Source organism: Pelophylax lessonae, assembly GCF_965119305.1.
Source record: "Pelophylax lessonae genome assembly, chromosome: 3".
NCBI classification, from domain to species: Eukaryota; Metazoa; Chordata; class Amphibia; order Anura; family Ranidae; genus Pelophylax; species Pelophylax lessonae.
The window spans coordinates 409,320,218-409,339,481 of record NC_138770.1 but is presented as its reverse complement, the minus strand read 5'-3'; the positions used below and the strand labels follow the sequence as shown (position 1 = coordinate 409,339,481).

The following is a 19,264-nucleotide window of genomic DNA, read 5'->3' as shown; positions in this document are numbered from 1 at the left end:
ATTTGTGGGGTATTGTTAAGAGGAAGATGACACCAGACCCAACAAATCAGATGAGCTGAAGGCTGCCATCAAAGCAACCTGGGCTTCAACAACACCTCAGCAGTGTCACAGCCTGATTGCCTCCATGCCACATTGATGCAGTAATTCATGCAATACTATACTGTACATGGACACTTTGCATTAAGCCAACATTTCTGTAATGCATACTTATGCAATATTCTAATTTTCTGAGATACTGAATTTTTGGTTTTTACTAACTGTAAGCCATAATCAAAATTAAAAACCATTCATTAGACTTACCGGCAACGGTGTTTCTACGAACCTTCCAGGAAAGCAAACAAGTGAAATATGAGAGACTCCTACCTACAGGCAACAATCAGTTCACAGCTGTTAAAATGCCCCATCCTTCCCCTTGTCCCTCAAGTTGTAAAAAGTAGTTCTCCATCCCGATTCACAAGGAATCACTTCAGTACTTACCACCTATTGCATACATTCTTTCCTCACCCTTTTAACAGGGCGGGAAGTAAGCCTGCTGTCCTGGAAGGTTTGTGGAAACACAGTTACCGTAAGTCTAACAGACGGTTTTCTCCTTCCCTTCCAGGACGGCAAACAAGTGAGAGTATAAGAAAGTAATCACAGGCCTACAGACCAGAGCGGAGAAGACCAGATGAAGATTTTTAATAAAAACTTTTCAAAATGTCTCCTGTCATTTACATACACTGCCTTTTATGGGGGTGAATGGGTAGGGGTACAATGTACCCCATACCCATTCACATAGGGAGGGGTCCGGGATCCGTGGGGCCCCCAGATTCCGATGAGCCCCCTGCCCGCAGACCCCCACAACCACCGGCCAGGGTTGTGGGGATGAGGCCCTTGTCCTCAACATGGGGCAAGGTGCTTTGGGGTGGGGGGGGGGTGCAGAGCCCCCCCCTGCCCCAAAGCACCCACATCCCCCATGTTGAGGGCGTGTGGCCTGGTATGTTCCAGGGGGGGTGGGGCCGCTCACTCGTCCCCTCCCCTTTCCTGGGCTGCATGCTCGGATAAGGGTTTGGTATGATTTTGGGGGGACCCCACGCTGTTTTTTCGGCATGGGGCTACCCTCAAATTCCATACCAGACCCGAAGGGCCTGGTTTGGAACCTGGGGAGGAACCCCACGCAGTTTTTTTCCCCCATTTTGGCGTGGAGTTCCCCCTTAAGATTCTCACAGCGCAAGTCGCACCGCAAGTCGGATCATCCTGATCCGACTTGCGATGCGCCTTCCATTCAAATCAATAGGCTCCCATTGATTTTGAATGGAAGAAAAAAAAAAAAAAAATATAACGTGGCTTAACGCACGTTAAGCAACGCTATTCAGCCTTTAGCAGCGTCAGACGTTTTTACAGCGTGACGCTGCAGCTCCTGGGTTTTTTTGCAGCTATGCCTAAACTAAACGCCTATGCCACTTGGAGCTCCTAAAAGCTTTATGTGTGCATGAGGCCATAGAACATGGATGGGTGTTCTGCAGCTGCAAAAAAAAAAAAAAAGTCTAACAGCAGCTCCAAAAACGTCCAGTGTGCATGGGGGCTAAAGGTTTTTTGCAAGTCTCGCATCTAGAAAGACAAAGCTGCTATTTGTACCCAAGTGTGTTAACCGCCACACCCTTCTCTACCCAGATTATGGGGACCGAGGCAGAAGAAATTTGCTTCTGCCTACGAAAAGTACAAAAAGTTTTCCAAAGTATATTTTCCTTGTACTGGTTTCCTGCTCAGGAGTGTGTCTATCACTCCGAGTAGCCCTTTAATCCAAGGATCTGGCGCTCACTAACCAGGCCGTCAACTGGAAGAATTCCAGCATGGGGTGCCAAACTGGTCCCTGCAATAGCAGGTCTGGGTGGTTCAAAAGCTTCCAAGGAGGTGCTACTGATAACTCTTTCAGGGTCGCAAACCATGCCCTCCTTGGCCACCAAGTTGAAATTAAAAGGAGGCAAAGTTCCGGGGAACAACTGAGCTTCTGTAAAACGCGAGGTATAAGAGTTGGTTGGGGAAAGGCATAAGCTAACTCGAACTGCCATGTTTGGGCCAGAGCATTCAGGTCCCAACATCAGTCTTTCCCGTGAAAGGGAAAGCTTTTTATCTTTGTTTTGTAGTCTGACAAATAAATCTACTTCTGGGCAGCCAAATTTTGGGACTAGTGTCTGAAATACTTTGAGATTTAGTTCCCATTCTTGTCTTATTGGATGGCGACTGAGGAAATCTGCTTCCCAGTTGCCTTCTTTTATATGAATGGCCGACTTCAGCCCAGCCTAGGATTTTCTGGGCTAGTACCAACATAGGTCTTGACCTGGTATCCCCTTGGTGATTCAGGTAAGCTACTGTTGTAGCATTGTCAGAGCAGACCTGAATTTCCATAGCATCAAGTAAATTGTGGAAATCGTGGTGGTATAGTGGGAGAGACTGCACAGCGCCGCCGGTCTCCACAGCGTGCGCCGATAGCCGACAGCCTCACCTAGACAATAGTGTATCACAAGGACGGACGGAGCGATACACTATTGTCTAGGTGAGGCTGTCAGCTATCAGCGCATGCTGTGGAGAACGGCGGTGCTGTGCAGTCTCTCCCACTATACCACCACGGGTGGGAACAGGGCCTAAAACTTACCTGAGCCCATTCTCAACCCAATGCTGTGCATGAGAGCAGCAGCTCTCCTCACAGGGCACATGCACCTGCTGCCGTCACATTCTGAGAGAGTGGGGCCAAGATGCCCTGTTGGTCAATAGAGGCAGACAGGGTGGCTCGGGAGTGAGCATGTATGGGTGCCCCTATAGAGGAGCCAGGAGCACCAGTGGGTTACCGCAGAAAAGATCGGGGCTGTTCTGTGTAAAACCAATGCAGGTAAGCAGGACTTTCCTTTTTAAGTAAAACAGTTACTTCACTAATCCCAAAAGCAAACTATATGGCAGCTTATTGATTCTTTGATGTAATGGCTGTATCAGTCAAAAAAAGAAAAAAAAAATGCAGCCACCACATCTGATTGGTAAGCTCCAATATAATCTTTTGGAGTTTGAGTTTGAGTTTAATACAGCTTTAAGCAACCCTCACCTTGCACAGGTTCTTCAGTGCTCCATTTCATCTATGGGAAATTGCCAAAGCATCACCTGTTGGGGTACTTACAGTTGGGGAACCACAGTGATAAAAGTTCAAGCACAATGCACAAACAGTCTCAACCTCAAGTACTTCGCTTCCCCAAGAAACTGGGATGAAGCATAACCACCACCCCCATTATTCACAAGAATTAAAAATTTGTTCGTTTGCAAAAAGGCCCTCCAAACCATAGATCACTGAAAGATTTAGGGATAGTTGCACAAATGTTTGGCAGCAGCAATGGTACTAACCTTTATGTTTTTCGTCAAGGAGATCTCGCTTGATACCCCAAATATCTACAATTTCGTGATCAGGAAGCTCGATAGGGGGGAGTGGAACCATTTCTTCTAGTGTTAGCAACTGTACCCAATATCTTTTTGGAGTATCCCCTGAAAAAAAGAGGTCTTGCAATTGCCTGTTGTATGGTAATGTCCTGTACAACTTCCTCCAAATGTAAAGAAGTTTAAAAGCTTCTTTGGGGGTACAGTCACCACAGCCTGTCCTAAAATCAGAGCCAAAGACAACCTAAAATAAAAAAAATAAAAAAAAAGTTAAGAAAAAATCCTAAGTGTTAAGGACACGCTTACACTGGCACATCCGTTACTTTTTTTAGAATACCAAAATACACTTACCACAGTTTATACTTTCCTTAACATCCTTTTCTTGGGAGTTCATTGGGGCTATGCTGCAGCCTCAACACCAGCAAGCAAGGCAGGGTTCACATATGTGCAGGAGCAGTTCCCAGCCTAGGGTCCAGGTCTGAATTCACACCTGCACCGGACCCTTTTGGAAATCACAACACGGCTGGCTGCCCCAGATAGGTGTGAACCAGCTCCATTGAGAGCCCCCGTCACACTCGGAGGTCATGCTAATTAGATGAAAACTGCATCCAATTCGCATACATGTGAAACCGGCTTGGTCAACCAAATATAACCCTCGGCACTTCTATCATTTTCTAGTTTTTTGCAAAGCAGTAAGGGTACACCACAAACAAAAAAAAAAAAAAAAAAGTTGAGTGGGAGTAATCGCCCTTAATTACTTCCAAGAAAATTGTTTTATGAAGAAAAAAAATCCTGTTTTCTTTAGTGTTGATTAGGGGACAAGGGCAACTCTGAGACCAAAAGCAGTCTGAAGGGCAGTCAACTCAGGAAAGGACAATGCAAACCTTCCAAACATGGTGGGATATCTTTCAGCTCAAAGAGCTGCCTGAAGGAGCTTGTATTTAAAGCTGGGATAAGAGGTCTGAACATCCAGGCTGGTCTCATCGAGTCATAATTTGATACTCAAACATTTTTTCAAACTTACACTATCCAGCTGAAAGACTATTCGGTCTATGCTTGGCAGCTGGCACCAGTGAGCACCTGTATTCTTCAGTGACTGAAGATCAGCAGCTTTATTGGAACAATTCCTGCAATGTTCTGACTAATGTTGCACTTTAACCTTAAAGTAGAACTATAGGCAAAACTTCTCATTTTGGATTGAGTTCTGCAGGATTATATTCACCATCTGTGTCTCATAGCGGTGATTTACCTTCACTTATCACATGGCCATATAGGAAATCCCTACAAATTAAGGGAATTTCTTGGGGTGACTACTTAACGGGGGCACAGACAATAGAAACTGACAAGCATTCCATTCCTTCTGCACTCCATCTAGCCAAGGAAAAATGTCTTGCCTTTAGTTATACTTTAAATCCTGCTAGCAGGGCCATCTTACCGAATGGGCATGCCGGGCACTTGCCCAGGGGCCCCGCTTGCCTGGGGGGCCCCACCTGCCCAGTGGCCCAGCCAAGCACACCCAGGAGAGTTTAGTCTGACTCCCGTCCGGGTGTGTTTTCATCGGACCCAGCTGCCGAACTTGGAAGCTGTCATTAGCCTGGCACTGCTGTACCAATAAATATCGCCTTATCGATAATTAGCATTTTTATTCTCGTGGGTGATTGTGTAGGCAGGGCCCCAATGCACTGCATTGCCCAGGGGCCTATAATGCTCTTAAGATGCCACTACCTGCTAGATTACTTCAGGCTGGCCCCGTTTGCACGTATAGCTATGCAACACATTAAAAAAAGTATTGTTTAAAATCCAGTAATACACTCACCCACCCTGCTCTGCAGATGCTCAATTGCTCTCCATTTCTGCATTGGGCTGATCACTAGAGGATGATCTGCTGAAAGCCTAAAGATTTACGGCTGCTCAGGGGCTTTAGCAAACTGGCAGCCTCCAGCAAAAAGAAACCGAAACAATGTTGGAGGCCATTTACAGCGCACACTCATGATAGCATAATTTAATGTGGAATATGTGTTCCTTGCTAAAGAACATTTTTACGAAGTGGTTTTGACTAAAGTTCCACTTTAAAGAGGTCTGCCATATCCTTTATATGTATACTGATAATCTATAATCCAATTTGCTGCCCTTTTGTTTCAAGGTTCATTCTGGACCACATGATGGCATACCAGTATATTCATCTGTCCGCATAATAAATGTCACAACTATGTAGGCAATGGAGTACCACCTAAATAGCAATATTAACAGATGTACAAATAGCAGTATTGAAGGCGTCTGCAGCCTTCAACAGCGCAGCATTGTCTAACAGCACAACGCGTGTCATTTGACTATATAGATATTCTACACCAGGGATATGCAAACTGACCCTCCAGATGTTGCAGAACTACAAGTCCCATGCGGCATAGCAAGACTGAAAGCCACAAACATGACACCCAAAGGCATGATGGGACTTGTTTTGCAACAGCTGGAGGGCCATCGTTTGCATATCCCTGTTCTGCAATATATGGTATACAAAGCAAAGGTATGCTAGAGTCCAGTTTGTACTAGGTTGTATAGGTCAAAAGCTGTACCTATGGAGTTGCAGTTGGTGCAAGGATTTCTGTCCGAGTTTTGGCATACGACAAGGTAAACGGGGCCCTCCTTTAAACATTTTTGAAATGAGTTTTTATCCAATAAAGCTGTTGGATATACTATACCTTAGGTGGCCATTTTTTAAATCCCACTTAATCAACCTTTACTACCCAGATGAGAGGGAGCAGGCAACAGGATTAGTAGGGGATAGCCTCAGCATAGAGATGACTTTAGGTCTAGAAACTGGCCACTAGTGACTGCACCTTCAATCTGAGCAGTCCAATGCTGACCATACTTGTAGAAGTTTCTAGCCAGCCAGTCAGAATTACAGAACAAGCTACCATCAATGAATTAGGTTCAAACATTTGAGATTGTCATTTGTCAGAAAACTGTATTAAGGGAAAAAAAAAAAACACGAGAACAAATCCCCATTAAACCTTGTAGAAAGCAAGAGGATCAATTGTACCTGCAGGTTTGGATTTTTTTTTTTGGCGCATAAAACCATTCTAGAAAAGAACTGCATTTTGAAACGTTTAATAAAGCTTTAAAACAACCACAAGAAAAAAATAAAAAATAAAAAAAAGACTGCCACGCCCGACGACATTAGCAATTGGGAGTGCCTCAATGTTATAGACTCCAATGCCTTTTAAATTCACCAAGAATCTTCCATCAGGGGGAAGAAGGCATGGTGATTGGTACACTTTGGGAAAGTAGATCTAATATTATACAATTCCTGCTGGCTAGCCATCAGTAGCTCGTAGCTTTTTCCAGACCCCCTTCAATATTGGTTTGGGTAAGGATTTGCCACCCCTTGTTACGTCTCCAGCGGTACACTTTGCACTCTAGATGAACAGACTTACTCTATGAAGGTTCTTGGTGAATTGAAACAATTTGGGGTCTACTTCTGGCATTGAGGCACTCGATTGCAGATAGAAAAAAAAAAAAAAATGAATGCCATGCCCGATGACCTATAGGCAATTGTGGGTGCCTCAATGCTATAAGTAGACCTCAACCTTGTTTCAATTCACCAAGAACCTTCATAAAGTGTGTGTTTATCCAGAGTGCAAAGTGTACAGCTGGAGACATAAGGGGTGGCAAATCATTACCCAAGCCAATATTAAAGGGGGTCTGGAAAAAGATGCCAAAATGGAAGATTTAGAAACTCTGCCATTGCAATAACGCAATACTGAGCTATCCAGCAGGAATTGTATAAATTAGATCTACTTTCTCAAAAAGTGTACCAACCACCATGCCCTCTTCCCCTGATAATTCTTGGTTAATTTAAATGCATTGAGGTCCTCAACTGCCGATATGTCGTCAGGTACGGCGGTCTTTATACTGTTTCACCATCCAGCTGTTTTTATATGGGATGGTGAGGTTTTAAAAAAGGAATTAACATTGTAATATTTAAAAACTTGAGTTTTTGCTAAGAATTGTTTTATGCACTTAAAAATCCCAAAATAGCAGGTACAATTTGTTCTATATAAGGCATGTGGCACGGTCTTAACCAAACTAGACGTATCTTTTCCCAGAGACATTGTATTTTAATTAAAAAATTAAATAAAAATCAAATTAAAAGACTGAATTACTGCATGTACAGCAAAAGGATCAGCCTCATTTGTGTGTCTGCCCAGATACACCTTTACAGCAGAAGACAAAAGTTGTACATTAACAGCTGCCTGATGATCAATTTAAGGGGTAAAAAAAAAAAAAAAAAAAAAAAAAAGGGATGGTTGGAGGTTAACATCTAGGATGCATGAGGAGGCAAACCTAAGCAGCACTTCTCTTTACTACAGATGAATGGAAAAATCACTAGTAAATTCTGTTCAGGAAAGGAACACTAAGTTAACTATATTGACTCTAGCTGCCGCCGATCACCTAAAGCAGCAAGCTCACTAGACAATTTTAGCATATTCTTACGCAAAGCACTCACATATACTGTCCAGTCTACCTTCATCTAGAGCAGTGTTTTTCATCAAAGATTCCATGTTCTTCCAGTAGCAATGAAGCATGGTGGTAATTTGCAGCAGACATTGACCACCAAGGTCAGTGGTAAGGAGCCATCATCACTCCTTTTAATTCAGGAGCATGGCAAATGTTTCTATACAGGGAAGATGCTTGGTAAAGGCACTGACCATTCTTTGAAGAGTGCCTCCTGATCAGCGATTAGTTCAGGCATGCTTGCATTAGGATCCAAATCCACGTGCGTAAGCCCACAAGTAAACTCATGAGGTACAGGCCTATTCCTCTTTAGCCAGGGCATTCCTTCCCCTTCAGCTGTATATCTACACACCCCTTACATACATGCAGCTGTAGGGCAGGGAATGCCCCCATCGTTTAAGATAATTGTTTGCCAATGCAATCAAATGACTAATCCATCAGTCCACCTCAGGGATAAGGTCAGGAAGAACCTTCTACAGGATTGGATAGGATTTCCTAGTCCTAACATGCTCAAGCTGGTCTCTACTCTTGATAGCTTCCTCCTCCCAATCAATTTACATTCACCAGTCACGAATCCCCTACCGCATCAAATTATACGCACCCATCAGCACGCCAAACCCATTGGAGCCCTTGACAGTGCTGTATTTTGGCCTAGGCCAACAAGGCCCAGGCCTAGGGTGGCACTTTGCAGGGGAGCAGCAAAAAAGCCGCCCCCCTCCACCTGAGACTCTTGGCCACTGGTTGCTAGAGCCGCCATTCACCCCCCCCCTCTCTCTCTCTCTCTCTCCCCCACCTCTCTCTCCCATCCTTCCTCCCTCTCTCATCTATCTCTCACCCCCCCCCACTCTCCCTCCCTCATCCCTCCCCCACTCTCCTCCCATCTATCTCTCTCACCTCCCCTCTCCCTCCCTCACCCCCATGTGTCTCTCCAATCCCCTCTCGTGAGATCTCATACTGGGACTTGAAGTCCTTCAATTTTGGAGGGAGTCCCATCCGTTAAAAAAGGAGTGGGGCAAATTAACATAGGAGGGGGGGTGAGGTGGACGCCCAATTTTAGTCTTGCCTAGGACAGCACAAAACCAAAATACACCACTGGCCCTTGATCATTTGCAATACTGGAGGAACAAGGGGCCTCCCCTTGTGAGAGTGCTCAGGTCTGAGTGGCCATTAGTGGAAGGCTGTGAAGTCATGCAACTGAGGGATATTACCCTCAGACTGGGGTGGGATCTCATTAGTGAGCATGCATCAGTAAGTACACCTCGTTCTGAATATTTAAGTAGAACTATAGGCAAAACTCCCCATGCACACACAAACACACCCCATCTCTTTCCCATTTCAGAGATTTCCCTTCCACTTTCTGTCCCATAGCCAAACTGGGAGAGGAAATCCCCACATATTAAGGGAATTCCCTGGGGACCCCCAGCTCACCGAAACATGTCGCCATTGGAAGATTTCCCCTATATTACTGATGTGGGGACAACAAATGATAGGATTTTCTTTTACTTTCAATGAAACCGTAAACTGGACAAAGGATAAATCTCCTTTACAGGGGCAAAGGCAGCCATAAAAACCTGGAAAGCCTTCCAATCCTCTTGGGAAAAAAAAAGTGTTGCCTTTATTTTTACTTTAACCACTTCCGGACTGCCCACCATGTAGGCAAGTCGGTAATTTGACGTTAAATACCAGTGTTGTGGCAGAAGATAGCTGCCATAAACCCCGTATTTTTCTACACGCCCGGTGGTCCTTTCACCTAAGAATGGTCCCAGCTGCAGATCGCCTCTGGATCACTTATGGGCGGCGAGAGAAGTGCCCCCCACCCCTCCTCCTGCCCGTTTTCCCCACTACCGGAGCCGTCGGTAGCAGGGAAAATGATCCAGTCCATTCCAGGCAGGAAGTGGATTGAGGGCAAGATGGCCCCCACTCGACTATGGCCTTGAGTACCGGAGCGAGGTCATACATCGCTTCCTCCCAATGGCCTTAAAGGGTTCATTTTTTTTCCTTCAGAAAAAAAAAAAAAAAAAAATGTTTTTGTTTTAAGTGTAGATGTGAGATTTGAGGTCTTTGACTGCAGAGCTCACATTAAAGAGGATCTGTCCTGCTTATTTATATTACAAGGGAGGTTTACATTCCTTTTAATAGGAATAAAAGTGATCAAGTTTTTTTTTTTTTTTTTAAAAAAAAAGAAAAAAAAAAAAAAAAAGGAACATGTAAAAATAAAATTAAAAGCACCCCGTCCCTCCGAGCTAGCGCGCAGAAGCAAAGCACATATGCAAGTCGCATCCACATATGTAAACGGCGTTCAAACCACACGAGGTAGCGCCATGGTTGTTAGAGCGAGAGAAATAATTCTCGCCCTAGACCTCCTCTAACTCTAAACTTGTAACCTGTAAAAAAGTTTTTAAAGTGTCGCCTATGGTGATTTTTAAGTACCACTGTTTGTCGCCATTGCACGAGCATGCGCAATTTTTAAGCATGACATGTTCTAGATCAATTTACTCAGCGTAACATTGCCCTTCACATTACATAGAAAAATAAAATGGATTAACTTTAGTTTTTTTAGTAAATATAAAAAACAAAAAAAAAAAAATTGCGTTTGTAAGACCGCTGCGCAAATACTGTGTGATAAAGTATTGCAACAATCTCCCATTTTATTCTCTAGAAAAAAATTTATTTATATATATATTCTACGGCTCCATTCACACCTGAGCATATCCTTTTCACGCGTTTTATTTTGGGCTTTTTTTGCAGGTGTTTGGAGGCAGACATTGACATCTAACCAAAATGCTTGTAATCTGCCAAAAAAGAAGCTCATGCACTTTTTTTGAGCTTCAGGAGTTCACATGTGAGGAGACACTCATATGTGAACAGGGGTCATTGAAATGAATAGGATTGGCTTGTTGGGCGTTTTGAGAATTCAGAGCTGAGCGTTTTAGGAGCTGAAATACAGTGTGAACAGGGCTTAGGCTCCGTTCACATCTAGGCGTTTTGGGGCGTTTTTGGGGAGTTTTTCTGCTCTAGGATCAGCTCTCAAAACGCCCAACAAGACAAATCCTATTCATTTCAATGGCCCCTGTTCACATCTGAGCGTTTTGACGCTGTGAGCAAAACACCCAACGCTCAAAAAAGTACATGAGCTTCTTTTTGGGCAGATTACAGGCGTTTTCCATTGGTCTCTATTCAATCTAAAAACGCCTGCACAAAAATCGCGGTAAAAATCGCGGCAAAATTCGCTACGCTCAGGTGTGAATGTAGCCTTAAGTAATTTTTTTTTTTTTTGCTAGAAAAACGGATTTTAACTTGTAAGCAACAAGTGTCAAAAATAGGCCTGGTCCTTAAAGCGGAGTTCCAGCCTCTTCACTCACCTGTCCCACGGTCCAACGATGCGGCCGCCCGAAGCCTCGATCCTCTTCCCTCGGCGGCACCGGCATCACTGGTGTGGGCACCCGGCTGTGACAGTTTGCGGCTTCACAGCCGGGTACGCACACTGTACATGCGCGAGTTGCGCTGCACGTCTTGATTGGCCGGCAATCTTCTGGGACATCTGACATGTCCCAGAAGATTGCAGGGAGGGAGGGGGGGGGAGGAGAACTTCCGTTCAGGGCGCCGCGGCGCTCCGAGCGGAAGTAGGAGCGGGTACATGTCAAAACTAGGTACCCGCTCCCCCCCCCCCCAAAAAAAAGGACATGCCAAATGTGGCATGTCAGGGGGTTATTACTACCTAAAACGGAAGTTCCACTTTTGGGTGGAACTTAAGTACCGTATTTTCCGGACTATAAGGCGCACTGAAAATCCTAAAATTTTATCAAAAACCAGCAGTGCGCCTTATAACCCGGTGCGCCTTATATATGAACCTTGAGTATTGAAGGGATCTCAAAACAGTTACGGAGGATGAAGAGTTTGAAGGTTTCATGGAAGATGAATAGAGCCGACTGTAAAATAAAGCTGTTTAAAAGTTTAATAAAAGTGAGTGATTTTTCTTTGTATTTTTTTTTAGTGTTTTGATTATTTTTAGGCTGCGTTTAAAGGCTATGCCAAACCATGAAAAATGTTTGCAAATTGAGCACCTGCCAGTAAACCCCGTGCGGATCAACGTTGCATAAAAAATGTGCGCCTTATAATCCGGTGCGCCTTATATATGAAAATAGTTTGAAAATTTACTGTTAACTGATACTGCGCCTTATAATCCGGTGCGCCTTATGGTCCGAAAAATACGGTACTGGTTCACATATGCAATGTCAGACATCGCATGTTATACGCATCACACTGCTGTGCAAATCACATGCAATGTGAATTCAGCTATGCAGATTACATGGCTGAATTCATATCGCATTCAGACCAAAGTCGCACAGGACCTTTTTTGGTTTGCACCAGAATCAGATTGCATCAGTGTTCAGACCTATGCGATCGAATTCCTGTCCAAAGTGACAGTTCACACTGATATGCAAACTAATCTGGGGGGGGGGGGGGTCATTAACTTTGTATTGACACCCCCAGCAGTTCGCATATGGCAGTGTGATCTGCCTGCGAGTCTGGTGCAATGCGGGAACCCGCAGTGGATTCGCAGGGTTCCCACATCACACCAATGTGAACCGACACTTAATGGGTAAATACTATTAGTTTTTATTTTACATTAAAATACTACACCGCTTTCATTTTATTGAGCACATCCCAGAGCCTACAGATTATACAAACACATGACAAGCTGTAGATCCTAAAGGTTAGAGGATTCCCCCAAGGTAAGAGATGAGGAAGGCTGATCTAGTGTCACTAGGTCAGGTTACATGTCATTAGTACAGTGTATAGGGACATTTGCAGGAATTTCACAGATCCATTACAATGTGAGGAGATGAGCACACAGTTCACCTACCTGGCAGTGCTTGGCCCACAGACTATCAGTGTTACTGACTCTGTACAGATCGGTGCACACTCCACCAACACTCAGCAATGAGAGGGGATCCAGGAGATCCAGAATGTGCAGTAGGATCTCATCGCTCATATCCACTAACCCCCTATAGGTGGCGCCCTCCAACTGCTTTTCTCCGTCCACTGCTCGCACCCGCTCTGGCGGTTCCCAACACTGATTAGGCCGCGGAACCAACAAGTTGGCGAAACACATCTCACATCGCTCTGTACTGGCCTCCCCCGCCATCATGTCTGATCACAGCAAGTCTACCTGCGCCATATTGGCGGCTACCGCTTATATCGTGTAGGACTGCACCAAACCTGACAGGTGGGGGGAATCACGGAGCTCCAAGGTATAAGTAAACCCAGTGACACTGAGAGCTTAGCTCACGACACACCCTGTATGCTTATAATGAAAGGATTTGATATGCTAGAGACTGTTCGCCGTACTTTGTCCTGTTGGACGCTATAGCTATATGTGCTAGTCGGTGGGGGTATCACTAGAGGGCGCTGTGTTGATTTGTCAGCTAGTGGTGTAGGGAGGGAGGGTTCAGTGACTGGCCTTCGGCTTCATGGTGCTTACTGGTGACTTCCCACTCTGTATAGAGCTACACAGGTGCTTATCATTATGTGGTAAAATCTCTGAAGGGCATCCCAGGATTTCATACAAAACAGCCCTAAGCCCAGGTTCACACTGAAGCCATTTTGAAATTTTAAGTCGACATTTCACTTTGACTTCAGGGGCGATTTCAAAGACAGCTGTGCGGGTACCTACATAGATGTCTATGGACATCGCCCTCCTCCCAAATTGCCAAAAGTAGTACAAAAACTACTTTTTGGAATCGGTGCAGCGCCGCAATCTCAGTTTCCTACCGATTCAGATGGTGCCTTTGCCGGCAATTGGTCAAATCGGACCAATGTAAATGTGGGCTTATGGAAATTTTCTGCTCACTGTTCCCTATAAGAAGGCAAGCATTTGTACCATGGTCCGTAACATTACTGACGCATGTGGCGAAATCACGTAGTCCTTACTTCCTTCACTTTTTGAGGAATCACTGGCAGTTCTCAGATTAGGAAACTTGGTAAATAACCACGTCCTGCTTGGCCTATAGTAATATGATGGCCGAACGCGTAAGGGAGGCAGGCAGTTGGTAGTTGTTTGTCACGTCCTCCATTTTTACCTCCTCCTTGGGCACCAAGCAAGGGTAACATGAGAGGCCTACCCCAGGGGTGGGTTCTTCTAGGCTACTTTAACCACTTAAGCCCCGGAAGATTTTACCCCCTTCCTGACCAGGGCCTATTTTGCGATTCGCCACTGCGTGACTTTAACCACTTCCCGCCCGCCCTATTACAGAATGACGGCGGGAATGTGGTTGTGTTATCCTGACCGGATGTCATATGACGGCGGCAGGATAACACAGCTCTGGGCGCCCCCCGGGGGCGCGCAGAGCGGCGATCGGTGATGCAAGGTGTCAGTCTGACACCCTGCATCTCCGATCTCGGTAAAGAGCCTCTGACGGAGGCTCTTTACCATGTGATCAGCCGTGTCCAATCACGGCTGGTCACATAGTAAATAGGAACAGCCGTTGATCGGCTTTCCTTAGTTCGTGCCTGACAGGCACGAGTAAAGGAGCGCCGATCGGCGGCTCCCCTGACAGGGGGGGGGGGTTGGCACTGGTAATCAGATCATTGATTACCAGTGCAGACCCTCGGGGGGGAGATGCCACTAGATCCACCAGGGATGCCCACTATGACCCCAGGGATGCCCACTATGGCCACCAGGGATGGCAATCAGGGCTCAGGGAGCCCCCCATTGCCCTCCCCATCAGTGCTGCCCACCAGTGCCCTCCCTATCAGTGCTGCCCACAAGTGCCCATCATTGCCATCCTTTAGTGTCACCCACCAGTGCCCATTATTGCCCACCGGTGCCGCCTATCAGTGCCCATTAGTGCCCATCAGTGCCGCCCGTCAGTGCCGATCAGTGCCGCCCATCAGTGCCCACCAGTGCCGCCTATCAGTGCCCATTAGTGCCCGTCAGTGCCACCTATCAGTGCCCATCAGTGCCACCTATAAGTGTCCATCAATGCCGCCTATCAGTGCCCAGCAGTACCGCCTATCAGGGCCCACCAATGCTGCATATCAGTGCTACCTATCAGTGCCGCATATCAGTGCCGCCTATCAGTGCCACCCCATCAGTGCCTCCTCATCAGTGCCTGTCAGTGCATTCTCATCAGTGCAGGAAAAAACTTATTTTTTTACAAAATTGTATAACATAAACAAAAAAACTTTTTTTTTTTTTCAAACTTTTCTGTATTTTTTTATTTGTTTAGCAAAAAGGAAAAAACCCAGAGGTGATCAAATACCACCAAAAGAAAGCTCTATTTGTGGGGGGAAAATGACATAAATTTGGTGTAGGTACAGTGTTGCATGACCGCGCAATTGTCATTCAAAATGCAACAGCGCTAAAAGGGGAAAATTGGCCTGGGCGGGAAGGGAGGGAAGTGCCCTGTATTAAAGTGGTTAACGGACAATTACGCGGTCGTGCGACGCTGTACCTAAACGAAATTGAGGTCCTTTTTTTTCCCACAAACAGAGCTTTCTTTTGGTGGTATTTAATCACCTGTGCAATTTTTTGATCACGCGCTATAAACAAAAAAAGAGCGTCAATTTTGCAAAAATAACAATATTTTTCACATTTTTTTTATATGAAATTCCCCCCCAAAAAAAATGTAAAAATCAACATTTTTTAACATTTTCAGTCAATTTGTTTTATGCTACCTATGTTTGGTAAAAAAAAAATCGCAAAAAGCGTATTTTGATTGGTTTGTGCAAAAGTTATCGCGTTTACTAACAAAGGGAAAGATTTTTGTCATTTTTGTTGTTTTTTTTTAACGTGTAGTGGCGGCGATCTGCGATTTTTTTTGCGGTACTGCGACATTGCGGCGGACAGATCGGACCCTTGACTGACATTTTTTACACTTTTGGGGTTACCAGTGACATTTCTACAGTAATCAGTGCTATATATATGCACTGTTACTGTAAAATTACACTGGCAGTGAAGGGGTTAACTTTTTTGAGAGGGAGGGGTGGTGTGTGTCCCTAGGGGTGTGTTTCTAACTGTGATTGGCTGTGGCTTGAGGTGTAGGAACAGTGATCAACAGTTCTACATAGTAGAACCGTATGATCACTGTTTCTACACAGGGGAGAATGACAGGCGGCTTGTTTACATCAGCTGCCTGCCTTTCTCCCTTTGCACCGACGATCGCCGAGTGACCGGCGGACAGCGGGGGGGTCCGTGACGGAGCGGGAGCGCGCCTCCGAGGGCGTGCGCTCGCTCCCTAGACCCTTACAGGCTAGCGACGTAGTACTACGTCGCTCTGCCTGTGAGGGGCTGACCGCCGCAGTAAATAGACCGGCAATCGGTTAAGTACCTTAGACAAACATATAATAGTGGCGCAAGCAGGGGTGCGTCTAAAGTGATGCAGAGTTCATGAAGTCCTTTGAGTTCTAGGCCAGGGGTCTTCAAACTATGGCCCTTCAGTTGTTCAGGAACTGCAATTCCCATCATGCCTAATCATGTCTGTGCATGTCACAGTTTTACAAAGCCTTATGGGATGTGTAGTTCCGCAACAGCTGGAGGGCCGTAGTTTGAGGATCCGCATTCTAGACTCTGTGAGGTGGAGGATACACAGTGTTGTTGGCTCAGGGCCAGCCTTAGTGGTCTCCAAACATGCAAAAAAGAAAGAAGATACAGGCGTCTCTGAGTGTAGACTGTTTAACATTAAATATTAAGGTAAAAGAGTAAAATTCACATAGACGGAATGGTAAAAAGGCACATATCCAGGGGAAAGAAGCTGCGCTGGTAGCCGTCACCGTCACTCCTGGGGCCGCCCCGGCCGGCAGGATGTAAGCAAGATGGTGGATGGCAGCGAGGGCAGGAACACAAGCTGGAATGCAGCATCCTCTGAGATTACATTACTTGAGTTCTTGCGATGCGTTGCAGGGCATGTGCACTAGGGGAATACACTCAGCGCGCGTTCCTTTCGCAAGTTTCAGAAAGGAGCGCACGCTGAGTGTATTCCCCTAGTGCACATGCTACGAAACGCGTCACGAGCACGCCGGTGATGTCATCTCGGACTACACTGCGTTCCATCTTGTATCCCAGCTTGTGTTCCTGCTCCCACTTCCAGCCATCAACCATCAAGGGGAAGTCAAGGTGTGATTGGAGGTTAGGAAGGCATGACGTCTAATATCTTCGCCTGAAGCCTGCGAACATCGTGCACTTATGAATAACGGAGTAAGACCGCGGAACTGATCTATATCCTAGAGACTCGCTGAAAATCAGATTTTTTTACACCAAAGAGTATCAACCTATGCTGTTACTTTACAGCAGTAAGGTGAGTGGCCTGAGGTGACACTATAGTGGAGGATTTCTGATATCACCTTACGTTCATCACATATTGATCACATGGTTAAGGGAGATGCGGTGATAGTATAGACTTTTTCTTTCTGTCCCAGCGCGATTGTTCATTCGTTAATTATTATCTTTTTGATTGTTATTGCACATTTTTTGTACTTATTGTCATTGATTTATGCTGAATTTTAGGTATTCTTTTTGAAGAATAGTATTTATATATTCAGTGTATTGCACTTATTGTTTTTTTGTTAGCACTTTTACATACAATATTGGTTGTGTGGTATATATTTGGATATTCACTTTGGTATTTACACAGTTTTTAACTAGCGCAGCACCCTGTTATATACTTTGACTTTATTCTTTCTCATTAGCTTTGGGTTTAGCTAATTTGGTGTTTGACGCTTGTTGTTAGCCTCTTATATATTTTATGGGTTGGCCATCATAGTGATAGTGCGAGAGTCCATACCATTTGTTCCTTATTTCATCCACCATCTTACTTACATCCTGCCGGCCGGGACGGCCCCACGAATGGTGTGGACAGCTCCTAGTGTGGACCAGCGCAACTTTCATCCAACATATCAAATTATGTGTCAGTTTTTACTATTCCCTCCATGTGAGTTTTGCTCTTTTATCTTAATATTAACCACTTAAGCCCCGGAGGATTTGGCTGCTCAAAGACCAGGGCCTATTTTGCGATTCGACACTGCGTGACTTTAACGGACAATCGTGCGGTCGTGCGATGCTGTACCCAAATTAAATTGACGTCCTTTTTTTCCCACAAACAGGGCTTTCTTTTGGTGGTATTTGATCACCTGTGCGATTTTTACTTTTTGTGCTATAAACAAAAAAAGAGGGACAATTTTTAAAAAATAACAATATTTTTCACATTTTGTGGTGGGGGCGTGGCTTGTGATGTAACCACAGAGACATACGATCATACATAGCAGGATCGTATGATCTCTGCAGTAACATCAGGGAGAATGACAGACGGCTGTGTTAACATCAGCCGTCTACCTTTCTCCCTCTCCAGCGGGAGATCGCTAGTGACCGGCGGACATCGGAGCCGCCGATCACTCGCGCGGGGATGTCAGGGAACGAGCGGGGGCGGGAGCGCGCCTCAGGTGGCGCGCGCTCGCCTCAGGCGGCGCGCGCGCTCGCCCCCTAGAGGCTCGTGTGCGAGTGACGTACTGATACATCACTCTGCCCTGGAGGGGTTAAATGTTAAACTGTCTACGCGCCTGTATCTTCTTTCTTCTTAAGTACCTTGTACAGGGTCACTTTACTACACATGGGGTACACTTAGCTTTTGCTGTTTTCAACAATGCTCTGGGACAAGGCTGAGATTGCCTTGGGGGAATACTTGACCTTAAAGTGGATGTAAACCCTCTCATTTTATTGGGGGGGGGGATGTAGTTGGGAATATATAGGGCTTTTTACCTCGTAGGATTGTTGTACTAAATTTTTGATCCTTTTTAATCAATTGGTACCATCAAAGTTCTTAATATTGTCTAGAGGGTCTTTTTGTGCAATTTCTCTGACAGGATGTGGTACCAGAAATCCATGTCCAAATGCAAGAGGGTTCTCCTTTGTGGCCCCTCCTCATACCCTCTCTTTTCCCCACATATGCACTGTGAAGTGAACAGCCTCAAATGATACACAGAGAGGAAACAAATCTTCCTACTTAAGTTTTATTTGTATATCTGCTGTCTTCAGCTTTCTACACTGTTTAGAAAGGGCACATCATTTTAGAATGTTTTCTTCCTGTTTCAGCAGTGGGTGTGGAGTCTGGGCATGCACGTGTGACAGCTGATTGGAGGAAAGGCACCCCACCTCCATATAGGCAGAGGAAGAAAGAAACATGCAGAGCTGTGCTGTGAAAAGACAAGCTCTCTGCTTATCTATCTCTATGCACCCACCCGACACAAATTTCCAGCTGCTTTTATCTCCTGTGTTGGAGAACTTGTCAGAAGTTATCATGCTTATAACACAGGAACAGAGCAGCAGAAAGACACGGGACTCAGGGCTTTGGAG

At 45.3% G+C, this 19,264-nt stretch overlaps 1 protein-coding gene across 1 annotated transcript in view; it reads right to left on the bottom strand.

Annotated features, from left to right (window-relative positions):
* Window positions 1-13,063, bottom strand: part of LOC309551262 (uncharacterized protein) — a gene marked incomplete at both ends in the record, with an annotated part of 31,335 nt that extends 18,272 nt beyond the window's left edge. Inside the window, 2 exons of the mRNA XM_082251787.1 lie at window positions 3,370-3,643; window positions 12,782-13,063. Of these exons, the coding sequence (XP_082107913.1) occupies window positions 3,370-3,643; window positions 12,782-13,063 (556 nt within the window). The remainder of the gene's footprint in view (window positions 1-3,369; window positions 3,644-12,781) is intronic.
* Window positions 13,064-19,264: the final 6,201 nt, after the last annotated feature.